General features: G+C 44.5%; 1 protein-coding gene across 2 annotated transcripts in view; it reads right to left on the reverse strand.

Annotated features, from left to right (window-relative positions):
- Window positions 1-14,616, reverse strand: part of PANK1 (pantothenate kinase 1) — a 102,060-nt gene that overhangs the window by 44,734 nt on the left and 42,710 nt on the right. The window contains exon 1 of one of the 2 annotated variants that reach the window (XM_047073152.1): window positions 7,369-7,483. The exons of the other annotated variant lie outside the window; for it this stretch is intronic. Coding sequence (XP_046929108.1) covers window positions 7,369-7,396 — 28 coding nt within the window. The 5' untranslated portion in view covers window positions 7,397-7,483. Of the gene's footprint in view, window positions 1-7,368; window positions 7,484-14,616 lie in introns of those variants that run through there. 2 annotated transcript variants of the gene reach the window in all.

Genomic DNA, 14,616 nt, shown 5'->3' on the forward strand with positions numbered 1-14,616 from the left:
GTGTCTCAGGTCACGATCTCACGGTTCGTGAATTCAAGCCCCTCATCGGGCTCTGTGCCGATAGCTCAGAGCCTGGAGCCTGCTTCGGATTCTGTGTCTCCCTCTCTCTCTCTGCCCCTCCCTTACTCGCACTCTGTATCTCTCGCTCTCTCTCTCTCTCTCAAAAGTAAATAAACATTAAAAAAAAAAAAAAAAACACCAACTTTGTCCTGACACTAGATTAACAGTAAAACAAATGACAGTCTTCTTAGTCACCAAGTTGCCAAAATCACCCTCAGACAGGTCATGCTGTACATCTCAGGAGTTGCAGTGGGGCAACTTATGAAAGTGACAATGAGGTCAAGAATTGCGACACAGGCCATGTGTCCTGCCTCTAGAAACGTCAGAATTAGGGCACTTCCATTCAGGATGTGATGTTGGGTCAGGTTGGAAGATACCTTGAATGAAGCCCAGTCTCAGTTGGGGCAAGATGAGTTCATGGAAATCCTGAGATTTCACAAAGTTTTGAAAGACTCTGTGACTAAGTAACAGCAGTAATATTACTATTAAATGTCCTGCTTGTGTTAGCAAGTAAAATATCTTTTACTGTGCACGTAGCAGGGTCCAGTCACTCTGTTTTACAACTTGTCTCCATTTTCTGCCTTTGGTCCTCACAACCGATAAGATGGACGCCATTATCTCTATTGGAGAAATTAAGGATCTCGCCTGAAGGGGACACTGTTAGTAATGGCACAGTGAGGCTCTGAATTCAGGTCTGGTGGCTTCAAAGCTCTTTCCACTACAGAACACTACCCAAGTCTAGCCCAGCAGAGTCAAAATCTGAACTCAGACAGTTTTGCCCCAAGCCTTTGTGCTATCCTTCAGTTTCTTCACCTGCCGAGGGAAGATCATATGATTTGTCTTACCATAGTCTCAGTATCTTATAAACAACAGAAATTTATTTCTCACAATTCTGGAATCCAAGATCAAGGTACTGGTGGATTCAGCGCCTGGCAAGAGCCTGCCTCCTAGATGGCTATCTTTTTGCTGTCCCCTCACATGGCAGAAGTGGGGATGGGGGTTCTAGCTCTCTGGGGTCTTTTATAAGGACACTAATCCCAATCATAAGGGCTCTACCCTCATGACCTAATCACCTCCCAAGGGCCCCACCTCCTAATAACACCAGCTTGGGGGTTAGAATGTCAATATATGAGTTTGGGGGGGGGACACAATGTTCAATCTATAGCAGTACCCAACTCACAGGGTGCTGCGAGCGTTTGCTGAGATAATCCATATAAAGTGTTTAGCTTAGTGTCTGCACATAGTAAGTGCCCTTTAATGTTGGCCGCTGTTACTTCCACAGCCACATGGATGAGCTTTTTGCCAAAGGTGTACAGATTGCATACACTTATCTCTTCTTAAAGTTTTACAGAACACACTTCCTTTTCCCAACATAAATAATAAGTTTATCAGGGCAGAAAAGAGAGCCAGCTAGCTGGCAATGGACTTAGACTTGGGTCTGAATTTTGGCCCGGTCATTCACGGACTACAGGCTTTGGGGCAGGATACCTCACTTCTCTGAGCCTCTCTCTCTCCATCTGTAAAATGGACAGTGGGGTTGGTAATGTGCATGCTTTCATCAAAACACGTACAGAACAATATGTACACAGCTGTTGCTCAATAACAGCTACTCTACTGGAAGTGACTACTGTTAAGTACTCACTATGGTCATAAGTTTTTCCGTCCTCTTTCCAAACTGTAGAGAAACCTGCTGGAGGTCCAGATCATTATTTTGATGTAACTGCCTCTAAAAATAACATTACCTCACCCCTTCGAATCATCTGTTATTTTCAAATGTATTCCCAAGGAGAATACGAACACACACACACACCCACCCATACACACACATATGATTAGCCAAGTCTAAGCATCTAAGAGATGTCATGAATTAAGTAATGAGATACCACGCTTGACAGCTCCATCACCTACAGAAAAGGTCTTCTTAGAAATTCTGTGCGCCACATTGGGTACACTGAACGGTTTCTGTATCTGATTCAGAATACTGCCATCCCAAGGTGAATACTGGCTTACTTATTAAAGCTAAAGCACATGTAATTAAATATCATAGAAGTCAAACCTTGATTTATTTTTACTTTCAAGGCAATTGGTTTGTATTAAAGCCACTCACACACACCTACACACAAGTCAAGCTATCACAAAAACAAAACCCCAAAACCTGTCAATTAAAACCAGTACTCCTTTGTTTCTCTACTAATTCTATTTCCAAAACCATGACGGGTTTTGTTTTATTCACTTGTTAAATGCCCCACATGCTAAACATTAACAGCATCCTTTCCATCTTTGGTTACTGTGCCAAGCAAAATATCCTTCGTATTAAGGTTGAAATTCACTTACTGGTCTTTTGAGGAAAAGTGTTCACATGCCTAACACATTCTGATACCTGACTTAACCACTTAGATGCAGGCCACTTGGGCCTTAAAGTCTTAATCTTCGGTTTAAATGTGCATTGCACAACTCATAACTTCATGGACAAACTTGGGAATCTGACCACGTCCCACATGGTAGGAATACTACAGTGTGCCCTTGCTTTCCATTTCGGTCTTGTGTTCTTGAATTTGCAATGCTTCCCATCCATGTAGAAGTACTGAGTACAGTTTTTTTACCAAAAAAAAAAAAAAAAAAAAGCAGCATATATATCTACCCTCTGTGCAGATACAACCAGAAAATTCTATGATCTTTTTTATCCTGGTTTTTCTCATAGGAAGTGGAAAGCCCAAATGCCAAAGCTAAATACCCCAATGTTTGGAAAATTGAGGCCTCATACTTTCACCATGCTGGCTAGCTGAAACGGGTGACAGATTTAGGTTTCTTTGGTTTGTACCTATGAGTATGTTATGGGTGCAATGGATTTTCACCCATTTTCTGCTCGTAGCATCCTATCTAAATGATTTGAGAAGCCAGAATGCCCACCCCACAGGAGGCTGCCCTCCCTGATCCAGTCTTTATTCCTGCCTGTTGCCAAGCAACAGAGGAGGGAAGGGAGAGGGCAGCACTGATCCTCCAGTCTTCTGAGGATGCCCAAATACTTGCCTTTCTGCAGCATAGTGTTTGGTGACTCCAACAATCTCCTTTGCATTTCTCTCCTCACTCCACCAGGGTGGCTCATCTAACAGTGTCCTTGTGGTCTAAAATATCCAGCATTTCAAGGAAACATCTAAATACTACTTTGTGCTGTTTTGGTTCCTCTTCCAAAAAGTATGTGTCGACCCATCTCATCAACAATAACTTAAGAAAGAGTCACGGACAAGGGCACGCGGGTGGCTCAGTTGGTTCAGTGTTTGGCTCTTGATTTTGGCTCAGGTGATGATCTCACTGTTGGTGAGTTTGAGCCCGTTTGAGTCCCTAATCGGGCTCTGCACTGACAGGGCGGAGCCTGATTGGGATTCTCTCTCCCTTTCTCTCTCTGCCCCTCCCCAGATCCTTCTCTCTCTCTCAAAATAAATAAACTTAAGAAAAATCTTTATTAAAAAAAAGAAAAAAGAGTTACACATGAAGTTGTTGCTACAGCAATGTTTATGATGTAGAGACCCCTCGCTGCAGCCTAAAGCTTCCAGAGAAAGGTTAAATAAATTCTTGGGGATATAATACAACCATTTAAAAAATGATGTTTTGAAAAAAAAAAACACACACAAAAAAACAAAATAAAACCAAAAAAAATGATGTTTTGGGGCACCTGGGTGGCTCAGTCTGTTGAGCAACCGACTTCGGCTCAGGTTGTGATCTCACAACCTCACGGTTGTGAGTTCGAGTCCCGTGTCGGGCTCTGTGCTGTCAGCTCAGAGCCTGGAGCCTGCTTTGGATTCTGTGTCTCCTTCTCTCTCTGCCCCTCCCCTACTTGTGCTCTGTCTCTCTTTGTCTCTCAAAAATAAATAAACGTAAAAAAAATTTTTTTTTTAATGATGTTTTGGGGTGCCTGGGTGGGTCAGTGAGTTGAGTGTCTGACTCTCGATTTCGGCTCAGGTCATGATCCCAGGGCCGTGGGATCGAGGCCTGCATGGGGCTTCATACTGAGCATAGAGCCTGCTTGAGATTCCCTCTCTCTCTAAAATTAAAAAAAAAAAAAAAGTTTTAATGCCATAAGAAAATGCTTATGCTAAAACTTTTAAAAACAAAAGCTAGCAAAATCTCATCTTAGTATGATCTCAAATTACCTGTAAAATATGGCACATTGTAAACAGTTGTTTTCTCTAAGTGATGGGACTGTAAGTATTTTTTCCTGCTTTTTCTCTACAGTTTTCTATTATCCACTATTTGTATTGGGGAAGGGTAAAAAAATAATTGAAGGACTAAGAGTGTTATAGCTAATCAAATAAAACATTTTGGTCTTTCTTATTCTAAGCCTGTTTTTTGTTTTGTTTTGTTTGTTTTTAAGGAAGTCAATCTCTGGCAGCTCAATTGTCCTGTCCTTTGGATTAACAGTGGACAGTATTCTGTATGGGGGTGATGAGAGCTGGCATTTACTGAATAAATGCTATATGCCAAGCAGGGATCTAGGTTCTTACTATATACATTATCTAATTTAATTCTCATATCAACCCAATGAGTAGTATGATTATCTCCATCCTGGAACTGACATATAGGTGAATTATTGGCCCTAGGCCATCCAGCAGCTATCCAAACACAAGCCCTCTGGGGTTTGAATGGCTACACCATTTACAACACATTAGACCCTCACAGCATTTTATTAGGACTATCATTAGTTTCAAAATATTTGGGAAGTGAGCTGACTCAGTAAGGTGCTACTTATGCATGCTTCAAAGAATCAAATCATCAAGGAGCAGATCAAAGGAATCTCCCAGCTGATACTCTGTGGAAATTCCAGTGAAGAGATTTTGCCAAAGTCTATCTTATGGATGGAAATGACTATCTCAATGAGGTGGTGATAATGTCACTTGTACCTTTTCTCCTGTGACATCAGTCAAATGTTCATGGACCTGAGGTGCAAGGCATAAGAGAAAAAACTATATCATCTGCAATCAGACTTCTAACCTAATTGAGGAAATAAGACAACACACAGGGAACAATTGGCACAAAGAAGAAGAAGAAGAAGGAGAAGAAGAAGAAGAAGAAGAAGAAGAAGAAGAAGAAAAGGAGAAGGAGGAGAAGGAGGAGAAGGAGGAGGAGGAGAAGGAGGAGGAGGAGAATGGAGGAGGAGGAGAAGGAAGAGGAGAATGGAGGAAGAGGAGGAGGAGGAGGAGGAGAAGAAGAAGAAGAAGAAGAAGAGGAGGAGGAGGAAGAAACCCAATTAAATGCTAAGTCGTGTGGCAAAGTGGATAACTAGCATAGAAGTCATAGCTCTGAAGTATCAGAATTTGGAAGACACAAGGAACAACACTTTAAGACCACCTAGCCAACTCCAGTGTCTCAACATGAGAGCTAGTAACTTCGTTGAGGCTACACAGCTAAATAGCAGAGATAGGTGAAGTAACCAAGGAAGACCAATGAAGCAGTCTTACAAAAGCTTTCCAAGGGCAAGTGGTGAGGTGATGGTACTTTCGATAAAAAGCGGACAACACTCCCCTCTCCTGGTTTAGCAAAATTAACCTACCACTGGTCTGATGTTTAGCTTACAAGCTTGTAAAGAGTTCCTGCGTTGAGATTTAAAATTTTAAAACAATCAGAAACTACTGAATTGTTTGCTTCATTGCATTCATCGTTTTCAAATGTTAAGTATTTCTATGTGTATTGCACTCTATCCACGATATTACCAAACAGAAACACACCCACTCACATAAGCATTCCAAGTGCCTATCTGAGAGCACTGAGATCTGGCTGTCTTCAACACACCTCTGGTTTAGACGGAAGCAGGTTGTTTGACGTTGTAAACTGATAAATAGGAATTATTTGTTCAGCTTCAATGCTTCCACCAACAACAATACCCCTTCATTTTATTTAAAGCACCCAAATGCTCTTTGTAATAGTTGCTCACATAAAATCTATCAATCGTTAGAAAATGGGGATATACTTAACTCTTAGTATATCTAACTAAGATATAGATTAGATTAGATTAGATTAGATTAGAGAATCTAAATATGAATTGACCGAGCACTATCTTTTTTTTATAAAAAAATACCTAAACATTAATAGACAAGGCTTAAAGATGTTGCCCTAGTTTTCACTGAGAACTTTTGGTAGTGAACACAGCAGATGCCACTCAGAACATGTAAAATTTATTTCAGAAATGCTTGTTCAAATTTGAGAAATGAAAACATGGTAGGATAATGAAAAGTAAATTTTGATGAATCCCTTTTAAAAGTTTAAAAGTTAAGTATCATGGTCACTGGACTTAAAATAGCTAAGGTTTTAATTTTTGTAAAAAATATAAACCACTTTAATTTCTGACACCAAATACACAGGCATAAAGTTATATTTTCTTGTATTCTAAAATAATAATTGTTGGGGCACCTGGGTGGTTCAGTCAGTTAAGCATCTGACTTCAGCTCAGGTCCGTGGGTTCGAGCCCCTTGTGGAGCTCTGTGTTCACAGTTCAAACCTGGAGCCTGCTTGGGATTCTCTGTGTGTGTGTGTGTCTCTCTCTCTGTTCCTCCCCCGCTTGTGCTCTGTCTCTCTCTGTCTCTCAAAAATAAATAAGCGTTTAAAAAATAATTAAAAACTTAAAAAAAATCCTTGTGGGTTTGCAAGCTCAAGTTAAGCCTCAAAATTATTTTTTCTCTGCCTCCAATCTATTATTAAGAGCGAGTACTTTTAATTCCTCAAAAATTATTTCTAAAGGTGTTATATACCCTCACAGACCATTTAGGCTAGCTGTACTACACAAAAACTCAAAACAGTTCTCTTTCGATATACTTTAGCTATTTACATTGCAAACTGTTCTGCGATTTGTAAACATAGATCAGAGAAATAACTAAAATGTGGTTTCAAAAGAAGTAAAACAGGTTAATAAATCATAAGTAATCAATATCAAGTCCATAAAGAAGGTAATTTTCTAACAAGTCTGAAAAACAAAAATAAGTACAAATTCAAGTGCTAAATAGATGCCTTCCTTACAACAATCACCAAATCTGCTGTGTGGCTTCAAAGTTAACTTTCAGCCTAAACATTTCACATCTACAAAATACAAGCATCAGAGTCATCCCGTCCCACATCAGTACTTTCCAAAGTCTCAGAGATTTTAACTGAGCGCAGAAAACCTAAGAGTCTAAAGAGAGAAACAAAAAAGTTTGCCAAATATCAAGCTTTTACAGATAAATCCAAAACCTATACTAGCAATTTCTCCGTATCAGACAGAATAACCCATACGCAAATGGTGTTTGAATGCAATCACTAATTAGTATGCATTCTACTTACTTTGCTTTTTGGCATTTATAAGCTTCATTAAAGACACCCAGAAAGAGGTAACCAGTAGAAGGAGGTTCAGCTCAGATAGGAAAAAACAGTTGTAAACTCGATCTACGAATTTACATCCCACAACGTCATGCAGGGAAGGTACTCTTTATAAAGTAACATCATATATACACGCTTTAGATTGTGAAATAACGCCTTTCAGCTTTTTACGCCGCAAGCTACCATTATAAACCCTCAACTCTACCTCCCCAGTTCCCAGAAAAAAAAAAAATCCACCTCTAATTCTCATTGGTCCACATAGTTCCGGCCCACATGGTATCAGTGGGTGTGCCCCCGCCAACGGGTCCTCTCATTGGCTGCGAGGAAAGAGCATTTAATAGGATGTGATTTGGGGGGTTGTCAAACTCCACGCCTCCTGGCCTTGCGTTTGCCAATAGACCCGAGGTACTGGCGGCTACTCTGCGATTCAAAGGACAAGGTGGCTGCCTGAGCGCCAACCCAGAAAGACGAACTCTGACAAGGAAAAGGGGCGAGGAGAAGGGAGAGGGCCCTCCCGCTCTACGCCTACTCCCGGAACCCGTGAAATGTTCGCACACGTGCATTTTCCCACCGACAAATTAGGAAGGCGGGCAGTACGCTGGCCTTGCCTAGAGCCAAGACCGAAGGAGCAGCGCAGGATCCGCATTGAATCGACCCATTCTACAGACGGAAGCAAGCAAGCGTGAGGCTCAGGCAGCGATCTTTAGTGCTTGGCGCCCCTGGGGAAAGAATCAGTCCCCGGAGTCCCCTCCGTACACTCCCCCGACAGCGGGCGCTGGGGCGCACCAGTCGCGCTGCGGTGCCTGCCCGCGGCTCCCGGGGTGGTAGGCGCGCGGGATGCGCCTGCCTCGCGCCAGCGTTCCGCTCGCGATGGGACTTACGCGGCCTGTTCTTCCTCCCGGAGTCCATCCTCCTCCGCAGCCGGCATTTCTTGGCGGGGGAGTCGTGCTGAGGGGGCGGTGGCTGCGGCTGAAGCTCCGGCAAGAGCTGGAGGCGCGGGGGTGCCGCGTCGCCACCGCCCGCGGGGCCCCGGCTGCAGAGGAGCAGCGGCTGGACTGGCGGCGGGTGGAAGCCGTTGTGCAGCAGCCCGTTTACGGCGGCAGCTCCGGTGTCGGCGGGGGGCCCCGGAGCGTGCGTGGCCGAGTGCTCGGGCCGCCCACTCCGGTCGCCCATGCCGGAGGCTGGTGCGGCGGCGCGCGGGCCCCGGCTCAGGCAGCCTCGCTGGAGGTCATTCTCGGGCGTCTTTATTTCCCCGGATCCTCCCTGCGGTTTCCGATTCAGCAGCCGCAGAGCCGGCGCCGGGGGATGGCGAGCCCGGCGCTCCTCCCCTTCTCCCACCGGCTCCCCCCTCTCCTCCGCGCTCTGCCCCCTGCGCGCCCGCCCCGCCGCGCCAGCCTGGAGCATGCCAGCTCCGGGCGCGGAATCGGGGATCCCCGCGGACCCCCAGCCGGGGCCCCCACGGCTCGCCTCCCCCTGTTCCCCCGGCCGCGCGACTTCAAACGCGGCTTCCTTGCCTTCCAGACCTGTCCCCACTACTGAGCATGCCCAGTGCTGCCCGCCACCGCCACAGACGAGTTTCAACTAGGGGACTGAAGTTCTCTGGGTTTGCAAAAAGATGGGCGGGTTGAGCTTTGTATCTCGGAGAGGCGGAGAGGGGACTGAGCGAGGCTGGCGCAAGAGGAGCAGGTAGCTTCGGGAGGAATACGGAGGCACACAAATATTTGTTGAGGTTTCAAGTTTGCTAATCCTGTCCCCAGAGAGCTAGACACCTTTGCAAGGTCATTCACGCTGTCCCCTCCAACACCCCTCCTCTCGTTGCTTTGTGAGTGTGTGTGTGTTTGGTTAAGTGACCAAACTACTCACAGGCCTGAGTGGAGGGAGGAGAGGGAATATTTATAGAAAGGTAGGCCGATTTGGGGAGGGAGGGGAGTGAAATTTCTTTACTGGCACACAGACAGACACCATGTGGTTTCCCGGAGTTGTCTTCTGCAGGGAGGAAACCTAGGAATACAGTGTAAGGACAGTGAAGGACACAGCTGCACGCAGGATTAACAGGTGCTGGAAGAGACCAAGAAAGCAGAAGCAGTCCCAAGCTATAAAAAGCACTTTCCTCACCCAGAAAGGACTTCAAGAGACAAAGTGATCCTATTTATAGAATAAGGAGTTGCCTGTGTTTTAAGAAGGGAAGGCAGTATGGCCCGGTGGTCAACACCATAACCTTTGGAGTCTGAGCTGGGTTCAGATTCCAACTCGGCCACTGAGCAAACCCAGAGAGAGTCATTGCTCAAGTGAGCACACCTGGCAATAGGAAACAGGACTGGACATGCTCCTTAGGCAGGGCAAATTTGGGTGCTGAGGACTTTACCAAAGTTATGTAATCCCTTGAGGCTTCAGCTTTTGAATCTAACAAGGAGCTGTTGTGAGAAATCTATCTAAAGTAACTGGTACAATCCTGGCACAAAGGAAATGCTTCAAACAGGTGGTAATCTTTACTACATTATTAGCAGTTCACCCATGTCGAGTGAGAGGAACAAACCATGTTCACAGCCATATTTACTGTGTGATTTATTATATGTGATGTTCTCCATCATTTGTATTTACCTAACCTACAGAGGACTCAGAGGCCAGCAAGTGCTGCCTGGGCCACTGGGTTGCCAAGCCCCTGGGCCTCAGTGCGTTCAGCAGCAGCCAGGGCCTGTGCCTTGAATTGGCAATTTCTTCCAGGAGCGCCCTACCCAGAACCACAGCTTGGGAACCATAGGGGCCCTTGAGAACTCTGGTCTACCCACTCATTTTTCCAGATAAGGAAACAGCCACAGAGAGATGGCTGAGGTTGTTAAGAGCAAAATCAGGGCGAAATCCTAAATCTTCTATCCCTGACTTTATCATACTATTTGAGACACAGAGGAAAAAAACAAAACAAAACTTGGGGCTGTGGCCCCTACCTCTCCTGCCTCATCTCCAGCTCCCTGTGCTCCTGCTATAGGGCAGCCTGCCAGTTCCTCAAACAATTTATTTTCCCTTTGCATCTGTTATTTCCATTGGCTGAAATTCTCTTCCCCCAGACCTCTTTGTCCACTAGATTTGGACTCAATCCTCAGATCTCTGCTTCAACCTCTTATATTTAGAGAAACTTTCCCTGACCCTTGGGACTAGATCAGGTTTTCCTACTCCCTACACCGTATCTTCCTTACTCTATCAGTTTGTAACTCTACGATGCATCTGTTCCCTTATTTGTCAGTGGGGATATTAATAGAACATCAACTAAGTCGTTACAATGATGAAATTAACTAATATATGTGAAGCACCCAGCACATCATAACTCCTCTGAAAAATCTAGATATTGTAGCCAGGGCACAGGGGTGCAGGAGCCCCTGCCTGTGAGGGTCCCAAACAGACCAGGTTCAGCTACTTGCCACTGACAAAATCCAAAAGGCAAAGAGACAAGTAGTGGGGAAACAAGAAAGGAATTGATTTCGGTGAGGCCAATACCAGAAAGCAGACTAACATGTCAAAGACTGTCTCAAAAGTGCTGACAATACTTCCAGGTTTATATAAGGAAAACAGGGGGCAAAGTTCAGTGGGTACATGCAGCTGGGCAGTCAAGGTGAGGTTGATCATTATCTTGGGGTCAGTCAAGCAGGGTCTTGCTGGCTCAGGGTGGTTCTTATTGCTTGAGTGGGTAGTTTTGGTTCTCATTAGGGGATGCTTTGCCCACAGGGTATTTTGCCTGAGGTTAAGAGATAAGCTGGAAAGAAGAAATTAATCGATAAATAAGTTTGAGGTCAAAATAGTAATATTGAAAGAGGTAGTTGAAGTCCTCTTTCAGTATTAGTATTTGTCTCACCCCCTCCCCCGGCACCCCGCCCCCCAAACACACACTGTGATCTCCATTAAGGCAGATGACTGTTCATCGTTGTATCCCTAGGAAACTTTTGGTAATTACCTGTGACTGAATAAATGACTTACATGATATTTCACCCAGGGTGTCTCTCACTTTCTGCTGTAAATCTGCTAAAAAATCTCTACTGCTACTCCTAAATATTCAAAGATTTTCAAATTCCCACATAACTTAAGCTGAGTAATTTAGGAAGCAGTTTATATCAGAGGTGCAAGTAGGAGCTTTAGCAATGCAGTATCTCCAAGGACATGCTCTCTCCAGCTTGATTCCCAGGCATGTTGAGGAACGCCTGAGCCAGGTGGCTCAGACCCAGGCAGGGCAGAAGTACTGGTACTGGGGACAGAACGTCCTCCACCTGCTTCCTTTCTCCCGCCCTTGTCAGGCTGGTGCCCTGGATCAGTCACATGAAGCATGTGGGGTAGAGAGGAAGTCAGGTGGCATCTCACAGGATTATTCAGGGGAGATATATCTGGGAAGTTTAACTCTGAGGTAGGAGCTCTCACGTGCTCCAGCAGGGGCATGGAACAATGTTTAGAAAAGAGTGAGGGAGGAAGGAACCCTCAAGCCACTTCTCTCCCTTTGTTCATTCATTCATTTATTTACTAGTCATTCATTAAGTGTGTACTATACTGTAGACACTAAAACAGATGGTGGGAATACAGAGACAGCATAGATACCCTCACTACCCTCTAAAAGCTTACAACTCAATAGCAAGAGAGAAGTCAGTGCTTCTCCATTAGTGCTATAAAAATAGCCTGGGGAGTGTTTACTTTTTAACTCTTCATTGAATGTAACATACATACAGAAATGTATACATAATCTAAGGGCAGAGCTCAGTGAATTCCACACAAATAAACACTGTGTGTAATTAGCACCTGATCAAGAAGCAGAACATGACCAGTAATCTAGCAGACTTTTTTAAGAGCAAATTCTTCACCCAGGTCCATGGACTGATTTGGTAGGTTTGGAGCACAGGAATTTGCAATGGTGATGATGGTGATGATAAATATTTTTTAAAGAAGTAAAACAGTAGAAAAAAACTTTTCAAAAAACGAGATTATGGGTGCCTGGTGGCCCAGTCAGTTGAGCATCTGATTTCGGCTCTGGTTATGATCTCATGGTTCATGAGTTCAAGCCCTCACCGGATGACCTCAAGCCCTGCTTTGGGTGAGCCCTGCTTCTCTCTCTCTCTGCCCCTCGTGGGATTCTCTCTCTCTCTCTCCTTCTCCCTCTCTCTCTGTCCCTCACTCACTTGCACCCTCTCTCAATAAACAAACAAACAAATAAATATTTTAAAAAGTCCAACAACAAAGAGATTATGATGTAGATGGTCCTTGCTTGGACAAACATCGAACAATGACATCTGCCATGGAAGTAACTCCAGAGGACTCCAGACAGTGAGCTACAGGAAGGAGAAAGAAGGGAAGTGGTACTAAAACGGAGTTTAAAATTTGGGGTGCCTGGGTGGCTCAGTCAGTTGGGCGTCTGGCTTCTGCTCAGGTCATGATCTCACAGCTTGTGTGAGTTCAAGCCCTGCATCGGGGCCCTGTGCTGACAGCCCAGAGCCTGGAGCCTGGTTCGGATTCTGTGTCTCCCTCTCCCTCTGTCCCTCCCCTGCTCGCACTCTGTCTCTGTCTCTCTCAAAAAATAAATAAACATTAAAAAACAAAAAAACCTGGCTTCAGGGAGGAAAAAACCCTTAAACTGAATTTTGAATAATAATGGGATTTCTTTAGGGAAGGTTGAAGGAAATCCATTCAGAAGGAGGGAATGGAGACTCTGTGGGAGGTTTGAAGCCTTCTGGCCTGTTTGGGAATCTGCCAGGAGTTCAACAAGGCTGAAGGACAGCTTTGCAAGGGAGGAGGTGAGCATTTGCAGCTGAAAATGTTAGATGGGTCCAAATCTTAGATGGCTTTCTGCCAGTAGGAAAGAGTTCCTAAGGCTCACGGGAAGACACTAAAAAGTTTTAGGTTATAGAAACACTACCAGACCTGCATTCTGGAAGAATCTCCTGTAGCAGCCTAGCAAATAATTGGGGGAGGAGGTCCATATGGAGGAAGACCAGATAGAAGGCTATTGGAAAAGTTCAGATAAGCAGTGATAAGGGTTAGAGGAAAGGACATAGCAGTGGGAATGATAGCATTGTGTAGATTCAAGAAACTTTTAAGGGTAGAATCCATAGGACTTGGTGGGCATTTGGAGGGTGAGGGAGAGGTAAGGCTAGGGTGATTTCTGTTTCCAGTTTGGCCAACTGGTGATGTAGTGGTTTCAACATGCAAGATGAAATCGGCAGAAAAGGACCAAGACCTTCTGCCTATATTCTCTTTGAGTCTTACACTTTAAAAAGGACGACCTTTGGGACACCTGGGTGGCTCAGTCAGTTAAGCTTCCAACTCTTGATTTCAGCTCAGGTCATGATCTCACAGTTCATGAGATCAAGCCCCACATGGGGCTCTGTGTTGACATCGAGGACCTGCTTGGGATTCTCTCCCTCTCACTCTCTCTCTGCCCCTTCCCTGCTATCTCCCTCTTTCTCAAAACAAATAAAAAGACAAATAAATACACATTTTTTTTTTTTTTAAACCCGATGATCTTCGGGGAACCTGGGTGGCTCAGTCGGTTAAGCATCCGACTTCGGCTCAGGTCATGATCTTGCAGTCTGTGAGTTTGAGCCCCGCGTCGGGCTCTGTGCTGACAGCTCAGAGCCTGGAGCCTGCTTCAGATTCTGTGTGTCTCTCTCTCTATGCCCCTCCCCTGCTCACACTCAGTCTCTCTCTCTCTCTCTCTCAAAAATAAACATTAAAAAATTAAAAAAAAAATTAAAAAATGATGATCTTTTAAAAATGTAGATCTGATCCTGACATTTTTGTACCTAAATTCCTATGTGGGTGCTCCATAATTCATAATATTCTAAACTCTTTAGCAGGGTACATCCAGGTCCTTCATACACTGCCTGCTTCAGCCTTAATCTCCTGCCACTCACGTTTACTCCCTGTGTTTCTGTGAGTTGTGAGTTCAAGCCTCATGTTGAATATAGAGATTACTTAAAAAAAATAAAATCTTTAAAAAGAATTCCTAGAACTTTAGCTGCCAGGATAATATTGCCCCAATATGAACTTCCTTATTTCATCGTTGCTTTTGTTATAGGCGTTGGTGCCTTGCTTAGAGATTTGCCACAAGGCCACCTCATACAAGAGGTATAGGAGACTATTTTTGAGTGTAGTGTTATTTTCGATTACAGTGATTTTCCATACTGCTTTCTGCAGGGTCCTAAGAGCAGAGCTGCCTGGGGGAGTCAGAGGCCACCACGA

This window comes from Lynx rufus, unplaced genomic scaffold (assembly GCF_022079265.1).
Source record: "Lynx rufus isolate CCGP_SWC_20201006 ecotype Redwood Valley unplaced genomic scaffold, mLynRuf1.p SCAF_11, whole genome shotgun sequence".
Taxonomy (NCBI): Eukaryota; Metazoa; Chordata; class Mammalia; order Carnivora; family Felidae; genus Lynx; species Lynx rufus.